Genomic DNA, 19,039 nt, shown 5'->3' on the forward strand with positions numbered 1-19,039 from the left:
TGGTCCTCCTCTTGCTGCCAGGGTGCCAGGAATGGGGTCGCGGAGAACATAGGAGAGATGGGCCTCCTGCTGTCAGTTTGGGTGCCCAGCTCCACCATGGCCTGGAGCAGCCATTACAGGGAAAATCTGGCTTCACCTCTGTTTGCCTGGTCGGAAGCATGCTCAGTTGCTTTGTGGGATGGTGCATGTGCAGTCTAGTCAGCACTTGGCGAGGATGGAGTCTTCAATGATTTTTAGCTATTAAAATCTGAAAAGTCTCTACTGAGCATGTGTGAACTGTGATTTTTTTTCCAAAGGATTTTTTTTCCCAAATATATAATTTGGAGCAATTTGAGCGTTCTTTTACAGAGATGGCAAAAGGCACATCCTTGACACACAGGTCACCCCCTATAAAACATCAGGTCTGTGCTCTAGAGCCGTTCAAAGAAGAGGTCTCCAGAATTTTTTAATCTGGACAAAATGTATTTTTCCTTTCCCTGAAATGACTGAACAGTTTTGGCTTAAATTCCCCTTTCCCTCTCCAAAATAATAATAAAAATTAATTAATTAATGAGGCAGACATCTGGCATGTAAAAGTTCAGCCCTAATGGTTAAACTTTAGCTATGTTATAAGCAACTGACAACAAGGTCTTAAAAGGGGAAGTTCGGGGCAATCTGAATAGTAGGTGGTGCTACCAACCCCCCAGTCGTATACAGATCTATTTCATAAGCCACTGACTTGTCATAAATTGACATTTAAAATATAAATGCATTTCCAAGTTTTTAATGCTGAAAACATGTCAACTATTTGTTTTCTGTCCTACCTAGGCTGAACTAGAGGCTTTTGAGAACAGGTTAAAAGGACGACGAAAAAACAAGAGAAGAAAGGATGACGTAGAAGTTGAGCAATCGGTGTGGCAAAAATATAAGAATTTTATCATGCTGCCAGTATGTGGAGTTGCTGTTGTGATGCTTGCGTGGCTCATGGCTTACAACAACTGAAATAATTTGATCTATTGTAATATTCCTCAGTTGGGCTTTAGGTACCTCTTATTGCTAGAATGTTAGTCTGTATATACTAGAACTTCATGTTCATAGTTCAGTTGTATATTTAATTGATATCATGAGGGGGAAAAAAAAAGCATGTGAAGCTTTTAAATCTTAGTTAACAGCACAAAAATATGAATTCAGAGTAGAATGATTTAAAGTTGTACAGTGCATGTGGTCATGCAGTTTATCCTGCATAGTTTCACCATCTGTTTTAATATATTGTATTATGTCTCATTAACTCCACTTTGCAATATTAAGCATAGGTTTTTTAATTTGGTTGTACTGCATACCAGTACATTTGTAAAATAAGGTTAAATTGAGCCATATTTGCAGTAAATCAACGTTGTATTTTTGCCACTTTAATAAGCAGAGGCCGCTCTGTGTATGGCAAGCTAGGCAGCTGCCTAGGATGGCAGATTTCTGGGCAGCTGCCTAGAAAGGAAGATTTTAGTCCAGCTGCTCCTCTGTCATGATGGGGGACAGTCAGGCCAAATTTGAGTGACGTTGTGACCCCATGATGACAAAAGAGAGAGCCAGCCCAAATTTGAGTGGTGGTGTGGCCCTAGGTTGCAATACCACTTTCTCAGATTTGGCCTGGCCACCACTCTGTCATGATGGAGCAGTGGCCAGGCCATATTTCAGTGATGTGAAGGCAGTGCACTGAAGCGTCGCCTAGGGCAGCAGATTGCCTTGAGTTGACACTCTCTTAATAAAGATTAGTATTTTTAGTCTTTGATTTAGATAAATCATAATTCATACAAAACAAAATAGGAAGAACCATCCTTCAGCAGCTTTTAATCATCATTTTATTGAATATAGAACTTCAAAGGGTCTAGAAGACTTGGGCTTTCCACAGTGGAAATGTCAGGTTTCCTCACAAAAGGTTTATTTACTTCGCTTGCGCTATCAAACAGTACAGTGGGTCTCACATCGTTACTTTTCAAACCCTTAATTTTTCTGTGCCTCAAAAAAATAAAAAGCCTAATGGAATCGCAGACTTGTGCTGATCATATGGGAAGTTGCTTGACAATGAAGTGAGCTCTCAAAGCTGTGCTGTCTTGTGAGACTTTTTTTTCTTGAACAAATTTCCTTTACAGTATAAGGAAAAACCCACTTTATTTTTCTGCTTTCATATATTCCTTTAGTGATAAGTAGAGGCTTATTCCAAATCCATGCCATAAATGCGGACTTTGCTCTTCCAGGCCAGAGAGCAAACGGTATTTTTTTGTGAACACTTATGCCAAGTAATCCTCCTTTTGATGAAGAGAGGAGAAAAGAGGAGATTTTCCTTAAACAGATGTATGAAGATAGTCTGTTCCATTGTCAAGTAATATGTTGCGGACCAATATTCATATCAATGTGAGCAGGGCTTTGTTGAAGCAGTTCTCACCTTACTTGAAACGAACTCATTTTTTTCTATGACCGTGTTGGCTATTTCTTCATTAAAACAAATACATTGTAAAGCGTCTGCCTGCTTAGCTCTACTTCTGTTGCCAAAAGAGAAGGAATCCATCTCTCCAAATAGAGAAACCACATGAAAATGGTCTGCTCTTGCAGCAGAAGCTTTGTGTAGATTGCTTTGAGTATTTTTTATCAACTTGATGTAAAATATTGGAGGGAAATACTGGCAACTTCATTGATTATGTTAAATATTTGTATTTCTTGTTTGGCAGGAAAACACATTGCCATTTTTAAATTATTTCTTTTCATATGTAAAAGACACATCCTCTTATTAAAGGGACTAATTATCTCCTGATCTGTTGGTATGAGAGAAAGATAGAACTTAAAATAAACAAAATATCAAAACTAGTGGTGTATAATCCAATCACAGAAAAGCATCTTAGTCATTTGCACTCTCTAAAGTTGGTAGGTCTGCTACAAGCAGTGCTTGTTGAATAAGTATTCATGAATCCTAGCATCAAGGAATGTGAGTGGGTTAAAACAATCTGCATCTTAAATGCAACAGATTACTAACTTCTCTTCCACTTATGATCTTATACATTTGATTACTTACATTTTAACGTTGGATGAGGAGGCTAGTCAGTTTGTTTATAGATGCAACAAAGTATTTGGAAGTACAACATGCAAATAACACATTTTATGATTTACTCAGTACTTGAATTGTTTATAACTTGTATAGGGAAAATATTGAAGCTTATTTGCAATCATTTAAATAGTATGTTTCTACTACATTACAGCATAATGAAAAAACATTCAAATATTAAGAATTTTATTTTGCAAAGAAAGTAAGAATGGAGAAGTCTATATCAGCCCAAGTGACATAAGTACTAGAAGGGAAGTGTCTGATTAGCATACATACTTGTTAGTCTTAAAATACAGTATATTTAGCTATATATTTAAGTACAAAGCATCTTCCAAATCTGAATAACTCCTGCAAGGTGTTAAGCAACCTCATCTCCCACTAGTATTAATAGGAGTTAAAGGTGCTCCCTTACCTTTCAGGGGTCACTCAGCATTTTGGAGGATTGGGCCGTTAGATTATAAGCCCCTTGGCAGCAGGAGAACTGTCATTTATCTGTAAAGTATCATGCATACCTTTTGGCACTGTATACTTTACAGTCAGCTGTTAAAAACCCAGCCAGACAATAAACATGGAATAAAATCTAGATCATGCATTTGTTCTCAAGTAGTAATATGATAAAGGAGCGCACAGTACTTAAACAGTAAACTTTGATATGGATCAAAATGGAAAAACTGTTAATTTCCTACTTGTCATATCCCCCTTTTTGATGGCTACTCCCCTGATTTTCTCTTTGCCCCTCCTGAAGATTCATTTCAGTCCCTGAGCTATAAATAGGAGGAAGGAGATTAAATTTATTCTAGGAAAAAATTAACTGAGATCTATTAAACTGTGGAATTACTCTCTCAAGTGAAGTGGTGGTAGCTCCCTTGCTTGTCATTTAAAATTATATTCCCCAGAATTTTATCCAGTCTACTGTAGACGAGAGAACAATGCTGAACTATTGCAAAGTTAGAGAAGGTGACTTAATAGGTCTCTCCTATCTCAAGCCTTTATAATATCCATTCTCTGTCAATAAAGTTAATTTGATGGTTTTGCTTAATAACTAAAAGGATGAAAAGGGGAGAAAGGGGGGGAGAGGAGAGAATGTAGATAGAGCAACAAAGTAGGCAACTTTAACATTGCAATTATTTATTCATATTTCTTCATTTTCATGCACTGGCAAAAGTGAAACCTGAAAGAGGGGGAGTCCACTCAAGTAGATCGTGTGGGAGGGAATTAATGGTCTTCAGCTCTCTTTGACCAACATGTTGGTATATCAGCACTGTTATCCCTATCCAGGCACTTTATTCAAATATACATCCAACTTAAATACAGTTTTACGGTAACTGCACCTGTATCTGCCCCGTAGTCCATGCCAGGAGCACCCAGTCAGGTGTCAGGACTCCAGCCATTACCTATCTCTGGGGTGGGACCTTTCTCACACTTTCTTTTGACAAGGGGTTTTAAGGCTGCACAGCTCCCTGCCTTACACGGTGGTATCTCCAGCAAGCCGGTCTGCCTAATGGCCAGGGCCCATGCATTGCTCTGTCTCCAAGGGCTATGAACAATATATTAGAAACAGGTTCCAGTTGACACGCAGCTCTAAGCAAGCATGTTCATTAAAGCATTACAGAAAAAACATAAAAGAGGAAGTTCCTATATACATGCTAAAAGCTTACCAGAGTCATTCAGTGTTACGGGGCCCGAGTAGGCCAAGATCTTTCCCACCCTTCCAGAAGGATTGGGGGCTTCCCTTGGACAGAAGGTCCATGTGCTGGGTCAGAGAGAAGGCCCCTGAGTCGGTTTAAACCCAGCCTTTTTATACCACATGCCTTGTCTGTGTCTGAGAATCCACGATATGCAACCCTCCCTAGGGGGGTGTTACTTCTCTGGTGGGGTTTGCATCCTGAATGAGCCACCTTAATCACTGACCCACTGTGTTTAGCGCCTTTCAGAGCTGTGATAACCCTCCTTCTTGGAGTTGCACACAGTTCCTGGCCCACCGTGATACATTAACCATAACCTTAATAAAATATGGTCTCCAAAGACAGTGCATGGGATTGCAATATCTGTCACACAGACATCCCATCATTCCTCCTGCATTAAATAGTCATGGTTAAAATCTCACTATGTAGACACACTAAAACTATTTGTACAAAGTTTGTGGGCTCAGTTGAAGCTTTAAAACACTGCTCTATATTGGATAATGTACAAACATGGACTGTCCCAGTAGGGGCACCAACAGCCATGCGTCAGCCACGATGCCTGGTGGGGTGCAGCTCATACATCGCTCTTTTAGATTTTGTGTGTGTGTGCTCCTTTCTGATTCCAGCTGTATCTGGCTGCTGGGGTGCGGGACGGAGACGAGGGCAGAGAGCTAATTCCTACCACTTGTAGGATGGCTAATACTCTTAGCCAGAAGTAATTGTGCCATAGAGCCTAAGAACTACACTTCTTGTATGGCTGCTGTTCTGCGATGCACAGGTTGGGAGAAGACTGCAAAAGCAGGCAAAGGTCAGGCATAGTATAGTCCCATTTTTCCTCTTAAATATTGTTTACTCCAATCTCTTCCTCTTAAATTATTTTTCATGCTCTGGCCATTTTAGACGTTTCTCCCTCTGGCTGCACTGAAATGCAAGTATATACTTCAGTCTTTATCTTCTGGCTCCAACCAAACTAACCAGTTGCTTTCAATACATATAAATTTAACAAAATTATTCTGCACTCTACCAGGCAGTGGAAGCCAAGCATATGGTTGAGAACAATAAAATCAAAGAGAAATTATCTACATTAGTAAATCAAATTTGCTAGGAGACAATAATATGTATGTGTATTCCCTTGTTTCACTATTCTCAGTAACAGTTTTTTTAAAATGTGTATTGTACTATAAATTTATACAGATCATTCCACTGGAAAACAAGTTCTGCTTTCCGCTGATAGACTAATGTCACCAACTGTGTGTGGGTATCTAGTTAGTGTGAAGACAGACTAAATGGCAAGCTATGTTCCTGATCTGGAAACCACTAATAAGCGAAGCGATGGGGGAGGGGAGCATGTTAAAATAACAGAACACTTTGTTAATATATTAATTTCCAAAATGTAGTGGTCTCAGTAAAATAGCTGCTAGAAACAGAACTTTGCTTAGGTTTGCCCTGGCTTCCAGACCTTACAATAAAAATGTGGATAGTTTTCACAGAGGCTTCAGCAACTGGAGTGGCAACATAGAATGTGGGTGGAGTGAGGTGTCCAGGTGATCTAATTCCAGCTCCACTACTGACTTGCTGTGGGCTTTGAGCAATACACTTCTCCTCTGGGCTTCGGTTTCCCTATCTGTAAAATGGGGTTAATGCCACTATTCACCCTCTTCCTAATGTAGGCGTTTGAGAGGAATAGTTAACATACTTTACAAAATATTAACCAAGAAAATCACTGTGTAAAGGCTAATTCCCTGTCTGACTACTGTTGAACAGCCAGCAGTCGCAAAGTCTTTTAAACCGTTTGGTTCTCTGTTTCTTATTCCACACATTTGCTGTTATTTGTGGAGTAGCAGCAACTTGTTCTACTTTTCATTTTCTACCGGGGGATTTTGCCCAAGTGAAAAATGCAAGATTGGACCGTAGCATTTGGATTGGAAGCATTTATGTACAGTTTGGTGTGCATGGCATTTGAGAAACAAAATGGCCAGTCCCTGCCCTAGGAGCTTGCAGGTAAATTAGGCGTGGCATAAAGCAAGGGATGGTGACACAGGAGGGCTGGGGAAGAGTATGGGTTGGCAGAAGATCGTGAGATGTGCTTATTTAAGTATCTTGGTGGTCTCTCTTTTACTCTAAAATATGGGGTAGTGTCTGGAATGAGAGCCAGGGTGGAGATCAGTGATGGAAGTTAGGTTCAAGTCAAGGGTTTTTTTAGTTGGAGCTAGATTCTCACTTTTTTTCTTATGATCACTACAGTGACATTGCACTAGCGCTAAAAAACATTCTTAAAGTACAATAGTAGAAGCTTATTTGTTTTAGTAAGTAGAGCTGAAGCATATTCTCATAATCTACTTACACAAGATGGTGTCCTTTCTAAGTGAAGGGTGACTGCAGCTCCTGGAAAAGTACTGGATCCTTTTATATTCTGGTAGCATCCACAATGTAGTAGGCATTGTCCGCAAACACAGGTACTCCCTGCCTTGATCTTTGGCTGAAGTCCTGCAATCAGATGCATATATGTGGACACTGGGAACCCTGCAGAGATCCACTGACTTCAGTGAGGCTCCACCTGGCTATAAGGGTCCTTCTGTACGGATCCAGTTGCAGGATTGGAGCATGAGCCAACAAGCAATGTACAAGGAGAAGGGGAACCAATCAAAATATGTGCAAATTTTATATGGATTCGCAAAAAGAAAAGGAGTACTTGTGGCACCTTAGAGACTAAGCTTTCCTGAGCTACAGCTCACTTCATCGAATGCATCGAATGCTGTAGCTCACGAAAGCTCATGCTCAAATAAATTGGTTAGTCTCTAAGGTGCCACAAGTTCTCCTTTTCTTTTTGCGAATACAGACTAACAGGGCTGTTACTCTGACACCTGTTTATATGGATTGTAATCATTGTTCAGTGTGTGTGAGGTTTCTCCCTGTGCCTGACCCACAGCGATACCAGTCTGGCACAGCTCTGAGCTTGAGCACCTGGCTCTGTGGTTCAAGCTGTGGAAACTCCCTCACTTTCAGCTTTTGAGGTCCCGGGCACGGTAGCTGTCACACTATCTTTAAATTTGTTTTACATATTTCTTCGGCCTTGGAGTTTAGACTATGGGTTGGGAAGGCTGTATATGAAATCATCCATCTGTGATTTGCTCTTCCCCCTTCCGGGATTTCGAGTCCTTCAGCAACATGCCACTTTTACCCCCTAGGAAATAAAGTGAAGAGATGGATCTTGCTCAGGTACTTGAACGAGTTGGGATTGGAGGCCCCTGATAGGGTGAAGGGAGCTCATTGGCCCTGTTTCAAGCTCCCAGGAGTCTATTCCTCCAGCTTTCTTCTCTCCTTGCCCAGGCTGGGCTCTCCTTTTATACTGGCAACGTCTAACCCATTTCTCTGTGGAATTCTAGCCTCAATTTCACCTAGTCCATAGGATCAGAGGACAATCATTAATTTTAAATGTGCCCAGATAACTTCCCCCACCTGCCATCTTCGGTGGGGAATGTGAATGGTGTCTTAATCAGCACTTCCCTGGGGCTTAATTTCCATTCTTCTCTAGTCCCTCAGGAGGCTGCAGAGCGGGCAACGTACTTGTACTTTGTCCAAGAGCCTGTAGAAATAGAGCACAGCATTCTGTCTAATCAAATATGATCATCAATTACCTCCCCACCTTTCATGTTTCCTTGCACAGAGGAGTAAAAGCCCTTGTGAGAAGAGCTTTGCAACCCCTGCTTCATCAAACTGTCAGCGACAAGACCATTAAAACAAAATAAACCCAGAAGCCAAATATTCTTTGCAGCCAGTAGTGGCATCCTATTCAAGATTGCCTGAGTGAAATAAACCTGGGTTGGGGGAGGGATCGATTCCACCCTTCCCTTTACTTTGTGATCAGCCGGGGAAGGAATGGAGGCTAGCTCCTCTGGGCGAGCTGTGCACCTGGCTGACCCCGGAAAGGCTACCGGCCAGCCGGCCGAACTTGGTAGGGCGATAGGATCGTTTTATTGGCAGGGAACCAAAGGGTGGAGGGGCAAGGCAGTGCTGCCACTTTTCTCCAGGAGAGCCCCTGTAGCCCGGATAAGGCGAGGACAGGTCAGAGTGACAGAAATTCATCTACACAAGTGGGGTGAGCTACGTGACCAGCCCCTGTCCCTTAGCTTTAGCGAGTGATTAGTGGTGGCCGGGCATAGCCTCGATCCCTTTGCACGTCACCTGCCATGGGGGTAAAAGCTGGGGCTGATCTGCCTGACTCTTAATCTTCCTGCCTTAGTTTCCTGCCCCCGGTTACCTCTCCTCCCAGTAAGATGAGTTCGGGGAGTTGGCTCCCAGCCTGTTCCCAGGGAATCGAGTCCTTGCGAACAAAGGGGGGGAGGGGGGAATGGTGGCTTGCGCGTTGAGGTTTATTATTATTGGGTGGGAGAGGGTGGCGGGGGGAGCAGACAAAATGCGGAGCCCCCTCCCGCCCCTGAGCCCAGCCTGTGGGTTTAGGAGGGAGGCAGGCAGTCGTGGCACTTCCGTGTGAGATGTAGAAAGGAGAAGGGGTGGGGGGAGGAAGGTGGAGAAGACTAAGCAGCAGCCAGAGCATGTTCTCGATGCAACCGTTCCCTGCCCTGCCTCCGGAAGAAGAGAGTTACCGCCAGGTCCTCTCCACTGACCGGGTAAGGCAAGCGCAGCTCCCCGGCCACCCTACGCAGCTACCGCATGGGTCCGTCCCCTTGGCACCAGCGGTGGCCACAGGCTCCTGGCGCGCCCGGGGCTGCGTTCGTAGCCCATCGGGTCCCGATGTAGTCATCTCCACCTCCCGGGTGAGTAAGTAAGCCCCAGAGCGGCTGCCAGCCAGGGGTCTCGGGCTGTAGCAGCCGGGGGTCCCGAGGACCGCGCCGAGAGGCGCGCAAGATGCGCAGCAGAAGGGGGACGAGAACACCGCGGTTCCGGCAGCGCTCTGCAGCGAGGCTGTCTGGGCAGCGCCTAGCGCTCTCCTCGCTGAGTCGCCCGCAGACTGGGGCGAGGGGCAGCAGGGTAGGAATCCACATGGTTCGGGTTAGAGGAACCCACGGTCCCAAGGAAACCAGCTCAAGCCGAATTAGCTTTGCAGAAACGATCCCCTTTAAAGGGGGCATAGTTCCTTGGGGGCAGAAACCGGAGTGTCTCATTCCGGCCCGACGGGTGTGTTCGAGAAGCGCTCTGGGGAAAGGAGAAACTTCTTGAGCGGGTCCAGCCTGGTGGCCGAGCCGCTGCACCTTGCACAGCAAGCGTAGCAGCCCTCTGCCTTTCCACCGCCCGCTTTATATTTTGTAAAGGGGCAATTAACTTTAGCTTACTTCAGACACTCGAGAAAGTTCAGCCCGTCACCGCCGAGACACCACAATGGCACACCAACTTACAGCGGCGAATCATTGGCAAGGAGAAACCGCCCTGCTGCCCTTTAATGTAACCAGGGAACGTTTCGTTTCCTTTCATTGTCAAGGGAGGACGGTGTGTAATCAACAAATGCCGCCAGTGGTTCTGTCCCCAGCCTCCCTTAGCAATCAGGGAAGTGATCAAAATGAATGTGTTCCAATAGCCAGGCCCTTTAGGGCTGAAATAAAATATCACCGCATCTGACTGGCCCCAGACAGGACTGACTCCCTGGAGACAGGCGCGGGCTGAGCCCCCAAGTTGAACAGAAGTCCAGGGTAAGACTTGCCCTACAAAGGATAAATCCGCAGTCACCTTCCTGTGCCCAGCCCCGCCGCGTTCTGTTAGCGGCCCGGGCTCAAGGAGAACAGCAAAGGGGGTTAATTTGGTTTTAATCGGATCCATTTGCGGCCGGTGATTGGCGAGAGCTGAGAAAAGTCATGCGGAGCGCAGCAGGTAACAAGTTCGCTCCGCGTGTCTGGCCATGTGTGCGCGGAGCAGCTGCTCTCCGGCGTCTGTGCTGCGCGCTGTCCCGAGTGAGTGTCAATGTGATTATTGCCCTTCCTCAAGGGCGAGGCGGGGGAGAGGCAGAACTAGACGCAGCACGGCCAGGGTTAGAGCGACGCTTGTGCTTTTCTTCCCGGCTGCCGCGGGGCAGCGCGCGGAGCCCATCTCGTGCGGGCTCGCCGAAGACGCAGGAGTGAAATGCAAGGCGGAAACGGGCAGTTAATCGCGCTCTGAGGGGCAGCGCGGTTGTGATGAATCCAAACGGGAGGATGTGCCGAGTACGGGTGTTCCCAGTCCTCTAGGCACGTTCCCTGGGCCGGAGAATGCTGGGGCCCGGGCTACGCTAGGAAAAAGAGAGACAAGGGGACAGCGATCACGTGTTAACTAACACGTTGTAAAATCCTACTGTAGACAGGGCAAAATCCTAGTGTTAACTCGCTGTCGCTCGCCCAGGTGCACCCTGGACCCCAGACTAGGGAAGCGGGCGCGTGTCGGAACTATGGTCTCCTGCACCAGCCCCAGACTCCGGGTACTCTGGGGTAGGGGCGGGGAAGGAAGGGTCGCCAAGTCAGGGGCTGCTGGGCAGACTAAGGGGAAGTTGTGAACATAAACGTTTGACAGGTTTCAGAGTAACAGCGGTGTTAGTCTGGATTCGCAAAAAGAAAAGGAGGACTTGAGGCACCTTAGAGACTAACCAATTTATTTGAGCATGAGCTTTCCTGAGCTACAGCTCACTTCATCGGATGCATGCTGTGGAAACGGCAGAAGACATTATATACACAGAGACCATGAAACAATACCCCCTCCCACCCCACTCTCTTGCTGGTAATAGCCTATCTAAAGTATCTAAAGTTGGGCCATTTCCAGCTCAAATCCAGGTTTTCTCACCCTCCCTCCCCCCACACACAAACTCACTCTCCTGCTGGTAATAGCCCATGCAAAGGACAGTGGGGTGGGAGGAGGTATTGTTTCATATTCTCTGTGTATATGTAAAGTCTGCTGCAGTTTCCACAGCATGCATCCGATGAAGTGAGCTGTAGCTCACGAAAGCTTATGCTCAAATAAATTGGTTAGTCTCTAAGGTGCCACAAGTACTCCTTTTCTTTTTCTCTTTAAAATGTGTATGATGATCAAGGTGGGCCATTTCCAGCACAAATCCAGGTTTTCTCACCCCCCCCCCCACCTCACTCCAAAAACCACACACACAAACTCACTCTCCTGCTGGTAATAGCTCTGATGATCACTTTAGATAGGCTATTACCAGCAGGAGAGTAGGGTGGGAGGGGGTATTGTTTCATGGTCTCTGTGTATATAATGTCTTCTGCGTTTCCACAGTATGCATCCGATGAAGTGAGCTGTAGCTCAGGAAAGCTCATGCTCAAATAAATTGGTTAGTCTCTAAGGTGCCACAAGTCCTCCTTTTCTATAAACGTTTGAGCTTCCTAAAGAGCAGCAAGGGAGATGTATAAAGGGTTCCCGACTCGGCACAGAGCTCAGATGTAATATACCGCCACTGGGGCAATAGCTTGAACAGTGCGCGTGTGACGTTCAGAGCCTTTCTCCCCACGGGGTGTTATAATGTCCTGCTCTAATGAGAAGACCAGAACTCCCAGCGAAGGAATGAGCCCTTCTGGGGGGGGGGCGGCAACATTTCAAAACTCACTTCTAGCTAAGTAGCTAATGGCTTCTTACACAGTGTCTAGGAAGGAACCGCAAAACACCGACTTTACATTTTGGCGCTGTACAGCAATAGCGTTTAGTACACTTTAAAAACATTTTATACACTGCATACAATAAAACACGATAAACAATTAACACAGCCCATTATTTGAAACGTTTGTAAATATTGTCCTATATTATGTTGTCCCCATTCTCCACTTGATTTAAAATCCAGGTCCTTTAGTCACATCTCAGGGCAGAGCAGCCATAGAGTCCAAGGCTAGAAGAGACCACTGGGATCAGCCAGTCCCGTGGTTCTTACCCAGGGGTACATGTACCCCTGGGGGTAGACAGAGATCTTCCAGAGGGCACATCAACCCATCTAGATAGTTGTCTGGTTTTACAACAGGCTACATGAAAAGCACTAGTGAAGTCAGTACAAACTACAGTTTCATACAACTTATTTATACTGCTCTATATACTATACGGGGGTGGCCAAACTGCAGCTCATGAGCAACATGTGGCTCTTTTACAGTTAAAATGCAGCTTCTGGAGCCCACCATGCCCCCCTTTCTCTGCCTAAAAGACTGGCAGGGAAGGGAGCTTGGGGCTTCTGGCCTCTGACAGGGCTCAGGGCTTCAACCCGGTGGGTGCACTTGCTGGGGCCCTGAGCCTTGGCATGTGCCTCCTATAAAGCGGAAGCCTCAAACCATAGCACCCTGCTGCAGGGCAGAAGCCCCAGGCCCCAGCAGGTGAGCCCCACAGGACTGAAGCCCTGAGCCCCAGCAGGCATGCCCAGTTCTCCAGGTTATGAAAATTGTCGTATGCAGCTCAGAGGGTCAATAAGTTTGGCCACCCCTGTACCACACACTGAAATGTACAATATTTATATTCCAATTGATTTATTTTATAATTGTATGGTAAAAATGAGAAAGTAAACAATTTTTCAGTAATAGTGTGCTGAGACACTTTTTGCATTTTTATGTCTGATGTCCTTGTAAGCAAGCAGTTTTTAAGTGAGGTGAAACTTGGGAGTATGCAAGACAAATCAGACTTCTGAAAGGGGTACAATAGTCTGGAAAGGTTGAGAGCCACTGATCTAGTCTAATGACAGGTTTCAGAGTAACAGCCGTGTTAGTCTGTATTCGCAAAAAGAAAAGGAGTACTTGTGGCACCTTAGAGACTAACAAATTTATTTGAGCATAAGTTTTCGATCTACAGCTCACTTCATCCAATGCATTCAGTGGAAAATACAGTGGGGAGATTTATATACGTAGAGAACATGAAACAGTGGGTGTTACCATACACACTGTAAGGAGAGTGATCACTTAATGTGAGCTATTACCAGCAGGAGAGCTGGCGGGGGTGTGGGTGGGGGGAACCTTTTGTAGTGATAATCAAGGTGGGCCATTTCCAGCAGTTGACAAGAACGTCTGAGGACTGGTGGGGGGTGGAATAAACATGGGGAAATAGTTTTACTTTGTGTAATGACCCATCCACTCCCAGTCTCTATTCAAGCCTAAATTAATTATATCCAGTTTGCAAATTAATTCCAATCCTGTTGGTAATATCTCACTTTAAGTGATCACTCTCCTTACAGTGTGTATAAATATCAGAATCATTACAAACAGTTATGCTTTTGTTTAAAGAGACATTATACAGGAATACATCATCAGATCTTTCTATTTAACAGGGTGTTACTATATTACAGATTGAGCATCATTACAACACCTATAATACGTAATTTCTAGTAATTTTATTAAGTGACATTTCAATATAAACATATATATAACATACCAGGCATATCTATCAAATATTAATATTTAAAAAATTGGACAGGTGTGCTGGGGCTTTTTTTCAGGTGAGTGTACTTTGTGTGAGTAATGAATAAAAGGTCTAAATATAAATATCTAAATATCAAACTGTCCTCTATTTTGGTGGGTACATAATTGGTGTGTTAATTTTTCCATAAGCAAAACCTCTCATAATATTGAACCATTCCTTTATGGTGGGACTATTTTTTTTCCCCAGAGAGAGGCTACCAATAGTCAAGCAGCTACTAGCATATGGGAGATTAATTCTTCATTTCCTCTTGTGTGACCATGTCCACTAGGAAGCCCCAGAAGGATTACCAAAGGATCATATGGTAATACGTTTCCAACAATTTGGGATATACTGTTATGAATTGCATCCCAGTACTTTCTAATGTCCAGGCATATCCACTATACATGCATAAAATCTCTTATTTCACCACAGTTTCTCTGACTTTTATCCACATTCAATCTCTATATATTTTTTACCCTGACTGATGTGAGGTACCATTGAAACAATATCTTAAAGACATTTTCTTTTATTATTCTACAGATTGAGGTTGCTGGTCCTCTTTTCCAGGTCAAACCCTATTTCTTTGCAGTAATTTATCTATCCACATCCTTTCCCCAGTGTGTCATATATGGAGACTTTTTTGTGATAAAAGCTGTCTGAAAAGACGATATAAATTAATTAAATAAATTAATTAATAAATTATTTTGTTTTCAAATTGACCAGACACTATCACTTCTACAGAAAGTTGAGAAACATAACTTTTGACCTGAAAGTACTGGTACCAGGGTAGAGTGGGCCAATTAAAGTTAGTTTTGATCTCTAAATAAATTAGAAAATTGTCTTTACTGAATAGCTGGCCAACCATGTGTATTCCATAACTCTTCCAATGTGTGCAGCTTTCTGGTTCACAATTTGGGTTAAGATCTGGATTATTTGCAATGAGTGTCATTGGTGAGGGGAAAGAATTTATCTTATCTCTAGTTCTGTCCCAAACCCATAGATTACACTTTGCTAAAGGATGTGTGTAAATTTCTGGAGGGCACAATATTTTATCAATCCATGGTAGCCTAGTGATGTTTACACTGTTACAATTTTCTTGTCTAAAAAAGATCCAGTATTTGACTGGGTTAGAGCACCCCAACTCCACTACCGCTTTGAGCTGGCTGGCTTGATAGCACCACAGAATATTTGGAACAGCCAGTCTACCCTGTTTAATGGGTCTGTACAAAATAGCTGCACTCACGCTTGGTCTTCTCTTGTTCCATATAAATTCTAACAACATCCTCTGTATTCTTGCTACGGTTTTATTGGGGATAATCACAGAAGGATTTTGAAACAAAAAATATTGGCAGAATATTCCTTTTGATGTGGCTATCCTTCCCAACCAAGAAATTGCATACTTCTCCCAGCATTCAGATCTTGGCTCGTTTGCTGAAGTAGTAGTTTGATATTTAAATCATAGAGATCTTCTAGATTGTTTGAGATTTGAATTCCAAGGTATTGTAGTTGCTGCCTATTTGTACCCAAATGTTTTCTGGAGGAGTGACTTTTCAGAACCTGACTTTTCAGAAATTTATAACTAGCATTTCAGGTTGGGCATAGTTTACTTTAAAACCAGATGCTTTCCCAAAGTCCTGGATTTCTTTAGCAACTAATTTTAGGGAAATATTTGGTGTAAATAGAAATAATATTATATCCTCTGCATATAGCATCATTTTCTGATGTATTTCTGTAAGCTTTATTCCTGTGATGGATTCATTGTTCCTTATCCTCTATGCAAAAGGATTCATGGCCAGTGGGAAAAATAAAGGGGACAATTCAAATAGGAGAGGTTTGACCCTATTAACTCACACAGCTGCTTTTGGGCTCCTGTAAAGAGCAGTTATCCATTTCAGGAACTGGGGGGTCTAAATCTATATGGAACAGGCCTTGAAATGAACAGTTCCACTCTATTCTATCAAAGGCTTTCTCTGCATCTAGTGATAACATAAGAAATTGATCTTACTTTGATCTGGCATTATGGGTGATTCCAAGTACTCTCCAACTATTGTCTGACATTTGTCTATCCTTAATTAATCCACTTCGATCTGGATTTATAAAAGCTGAGAGCAAAGACTGTAATAGCTAGCTAGTATTTTTGCTAAAATGTTCATGTCATGATTTAAAAGTGTTATGGGCCTATCGGAGCTGCCTAAGGTAAGGCCTTTCCCCATCTTTAGGGAGGACAACCACAACAGCTTCTTTCATCGGTTGTGGAAGTGCCTCCAGAACATATTCCTAACAGAATAGTATTGAAGTATTGAAGGTATCTCTCAACGGAGACACACTAATACTTCCTTAAATACCTTATCAAATTTAGCTGGAAAGACAGCAAGTCCTGGAGTTTTGCCGCTTTTCATACTTGCTATTGTCTCTAGAATTTCTTCTGTTATTTCTTTATCTAAAGTTTCTTTATCAGTTTCGCTTATCTTTGGCAAGTCTTCTACTTCCAGATATTTTTGAATAACTTCAGAGCTTGCAGTATATGAGGTGTAGAGATTTTTATAATAAGCAGCAAAAGTTGCACTTATTGCATCGGGGTGTGTAACTATCTTTTGCTGATTGCTTTAGAATCCCTTTAAGTTTTTGAGCCAATACTCTATCACTTTTATTTTCATTTTCATAAAACTTCTGCTTTGTATATCCAAGGGCTTTTTCAGTGGCATCTCTCCTGCAACATATTCATCTTCCCTCTAATATTAGTTAATTGTTGGTATTTTTTTTAATTTGTGTTTTTGTGAATATCTTATAACTTTTTATCTCCTGTTCTAATTCTATTTTTTCTTGAGCTCTTTCTTTTTTCAGTTGAGAGGCATTGCTTGTCAACTGGCCCCTAAATACTGATTTACCTAACTCCCAGAAAAGACTTTTTTTTATATTGTCTGTATTATTTATTTGAAAGTTTTGAACAATGTCATCTTTAATTGCTGGAACCCGGTGATTGTCATGGAGAAGCAAGCAGTTCATTTTCCCCAAAAAAATTATCTTTAGAACCCAACCAATATTACTTCCAAGGGTGCATGATCTGACCACATAATGTTGCCAATTTCCACATATCTTTTCTGCTTCATTAAGGATTTAGATATTAATATTAGGTCTATTCTAGTGTATAACTGATGAGGGTGTGAATAAAATGTGTAATCTTTTTCTCCTGGGTACAATTCTCTTCAGCAATCTGAGAGATGAAATTGTTGTCAAGAGAAGTCCATGCTTCATCTGCTTCCATATCCCCCTTTTCTTTTTTTATCAGATTTGTGCCGATCCAACTGAAGTCTCCTCCAAGTATAGTTTCCCCTTCCCCAAAGTGTTGCAGTGTTTTAAAGATGTCCTTAATACTTATTATTTATTTATTCTTGTTTACTTAGCTTTTGGTTGGGAGCATACACTAAGCCCAGTGTTGTTATTAACCTAGCAATTGTGCTCTTCAACAATATAAATCGTCCCTCCTTCTCCTTAAATTGATCCTTAATTTGAAAAGGCACATGTGTAGCAAGTGTAATGCCCACTCCCCTTTTCTTTTTGCTGAAGCAAAAAAATGCGTGCTGAAACCAATTACTTTTCATGCTCATAATTTGTTCTTCCTGAAAATGGGTTTCTTGGAGTTGAATAATCTGAAAGTTTTTTAAAAATAAATTATACCTAGATTCCCCCCCTCTTTTAATGACATTATTTAGCCTTTGACAAAGATGTCACTTTAAAAGGAATAACCATTGAAAGTAACTATTTAGCTTATTGAAAAACTTGAAATTATTGAGATTCTCTAGCTACCTGATGGCATGAAACCTTGTGTTGTCAATGTCTCTCTTGTTTTCAATAGTTGCATTCATGACTGTGTGCCTGAATATAACTTGGTTTCTGTTTGTAACCCCCTCCCTATCTCCCCAGTTCCCTCTCTTCTCCTGTGATCCTCTTACTCTAACACCAAATCAAAACTTAAAACGCTGCACTGGTGCGGCTGCACCAATGCATCTGTGCTGCTGTAGCTCTTTAATGAAGACTCTCTACACCAATGGGAGAGCTCTCTCCTGCCAGCCTACCACCTCCCCAAGAGGCTGTAGATATGTCAGTGGGAGAAGCATGGGGACGAGGGGAAGTTAGGTCAGTATAGCTGTGTTGCTCAGCGGTGTGGATTTTTCACACCTCTCAGTGCCGTAGTTATACCGATATGTTTGTAGTGTAGACTAGACCTAAATCCAACCACAAATGAATTACCAACATAATATGTGAAATGAAACCCAAATGATTGTGTTTTGTGAATCCTAAACTCTCCCTAAGAACACTTGGCCTGCTTCTCTTGCAATCCAAATGAGGTGCAATTTCTACCTATGGGACCTTGCCCTTAGGGATGGATTACTGTCTGGTCATTTGAGTTATGAGAAGAATTTACAGAGAATCCCTAAAGGCTCCTCGCCATTCCCTCTCTGTTTTTTCCAGTCTCCTCCATCCTCTCCCCCTCCTCTGTTATTGTCCTTTATTTCCTCTATATTTTAAAATACAGAACACAGCTATTATTGATCACGGCAATTAAGGCAAATTTTATGCTATTTTCTTTATAACAGTAACATATTCATCTGTTCACTCCTGGTGACTACCAGAAAGTCACTTCTGGTTGGTCTTTAGATTACTCATCGGGTATCCAAATTCTTTTGTTCAGCTTTACTTCTGCCATTGCCAATACAGTTGCTAGAGACCTTTGTCTTTTCCTATCTTCTTTTTCCTGTATTTCACCATTTGCCAAGAGTTTTTCAGAAACTTATCTGGAGTTCTCCTTCTGGACAGTTATTTTGTACATCAGCGGTTTGGATTTCTATTCCAAGCCACTGGAGTATGTTTTTTTCCTTGCTTAAAGTCTCTTACTGTATAATATTGATTTTGGAAGCTG

At 42.7% G+C, this 19,039-nt stretch overlaps 2 protein-coding genes across 5 annotated transcripts in view; both read left to right on the top strand.

The window, feature by feature from the left end:
• Positions 1 to 4,440, top strand: part of NFXL1 (nuclear transcription factor, X-box binding like 1) — a 91,048-nt gene extending 86,608 nt beyond the window's left edge. For 2 of the 4 annotated variants that reach the window (XM_073342116.2, XM_073342117.2), the window contains one exon: positions 808 to 4,440. In XM_073342116.2, the coding sequence (XP_073198217.2) occupies positions 808 to 981 (174 nt within the window). In that variant the 3' untranslated portion in view covers positions 982 to 4,440. The remainder of the gene's footprint in view (positions 1 to 807) is intronic. The other 2 variants (XM_073342114.2, XM_073342115.2) reach the window with 2 other exon arrangements.
• Positions 4,441 to 9,263: 4,823 nt separating this feature from the next.
• The window catches only part of CORIN (corin, serine peptidase), a 321,969-nt gene continuing 312,193 nt past the window's right edge, over positions 9,264 to 19,039 (top strand). The window contains exon 1 of the mRNA XM_073342123.2: positions 9,264 to 9,389. Within this exon, the coding sequence (XP_073198224.2) occupies positions 9,315 to 9,389 (75 nt within the window). The 5' untranslated portion in view covers positions 9,264 to 9,314. The remainder of the gene's footprint in view (positions 9,390 to 19,039) is intronic.

Source organism: Lepidochelys kempii, chromosome 4 (assembly GCF_965140285.1).
Source record: "Lepidochelys kempii isolate rLepKem1 chromosome 4, rLepKem1.hap1, whole genome shotgun sequence".
NCBI classification, from domain to species: domain Eukaryota; kingdom Metazoa; phylum Chordata; order Testudines; family Cheloniidae; genus Lepidochelys; species Lepidochelys kempii.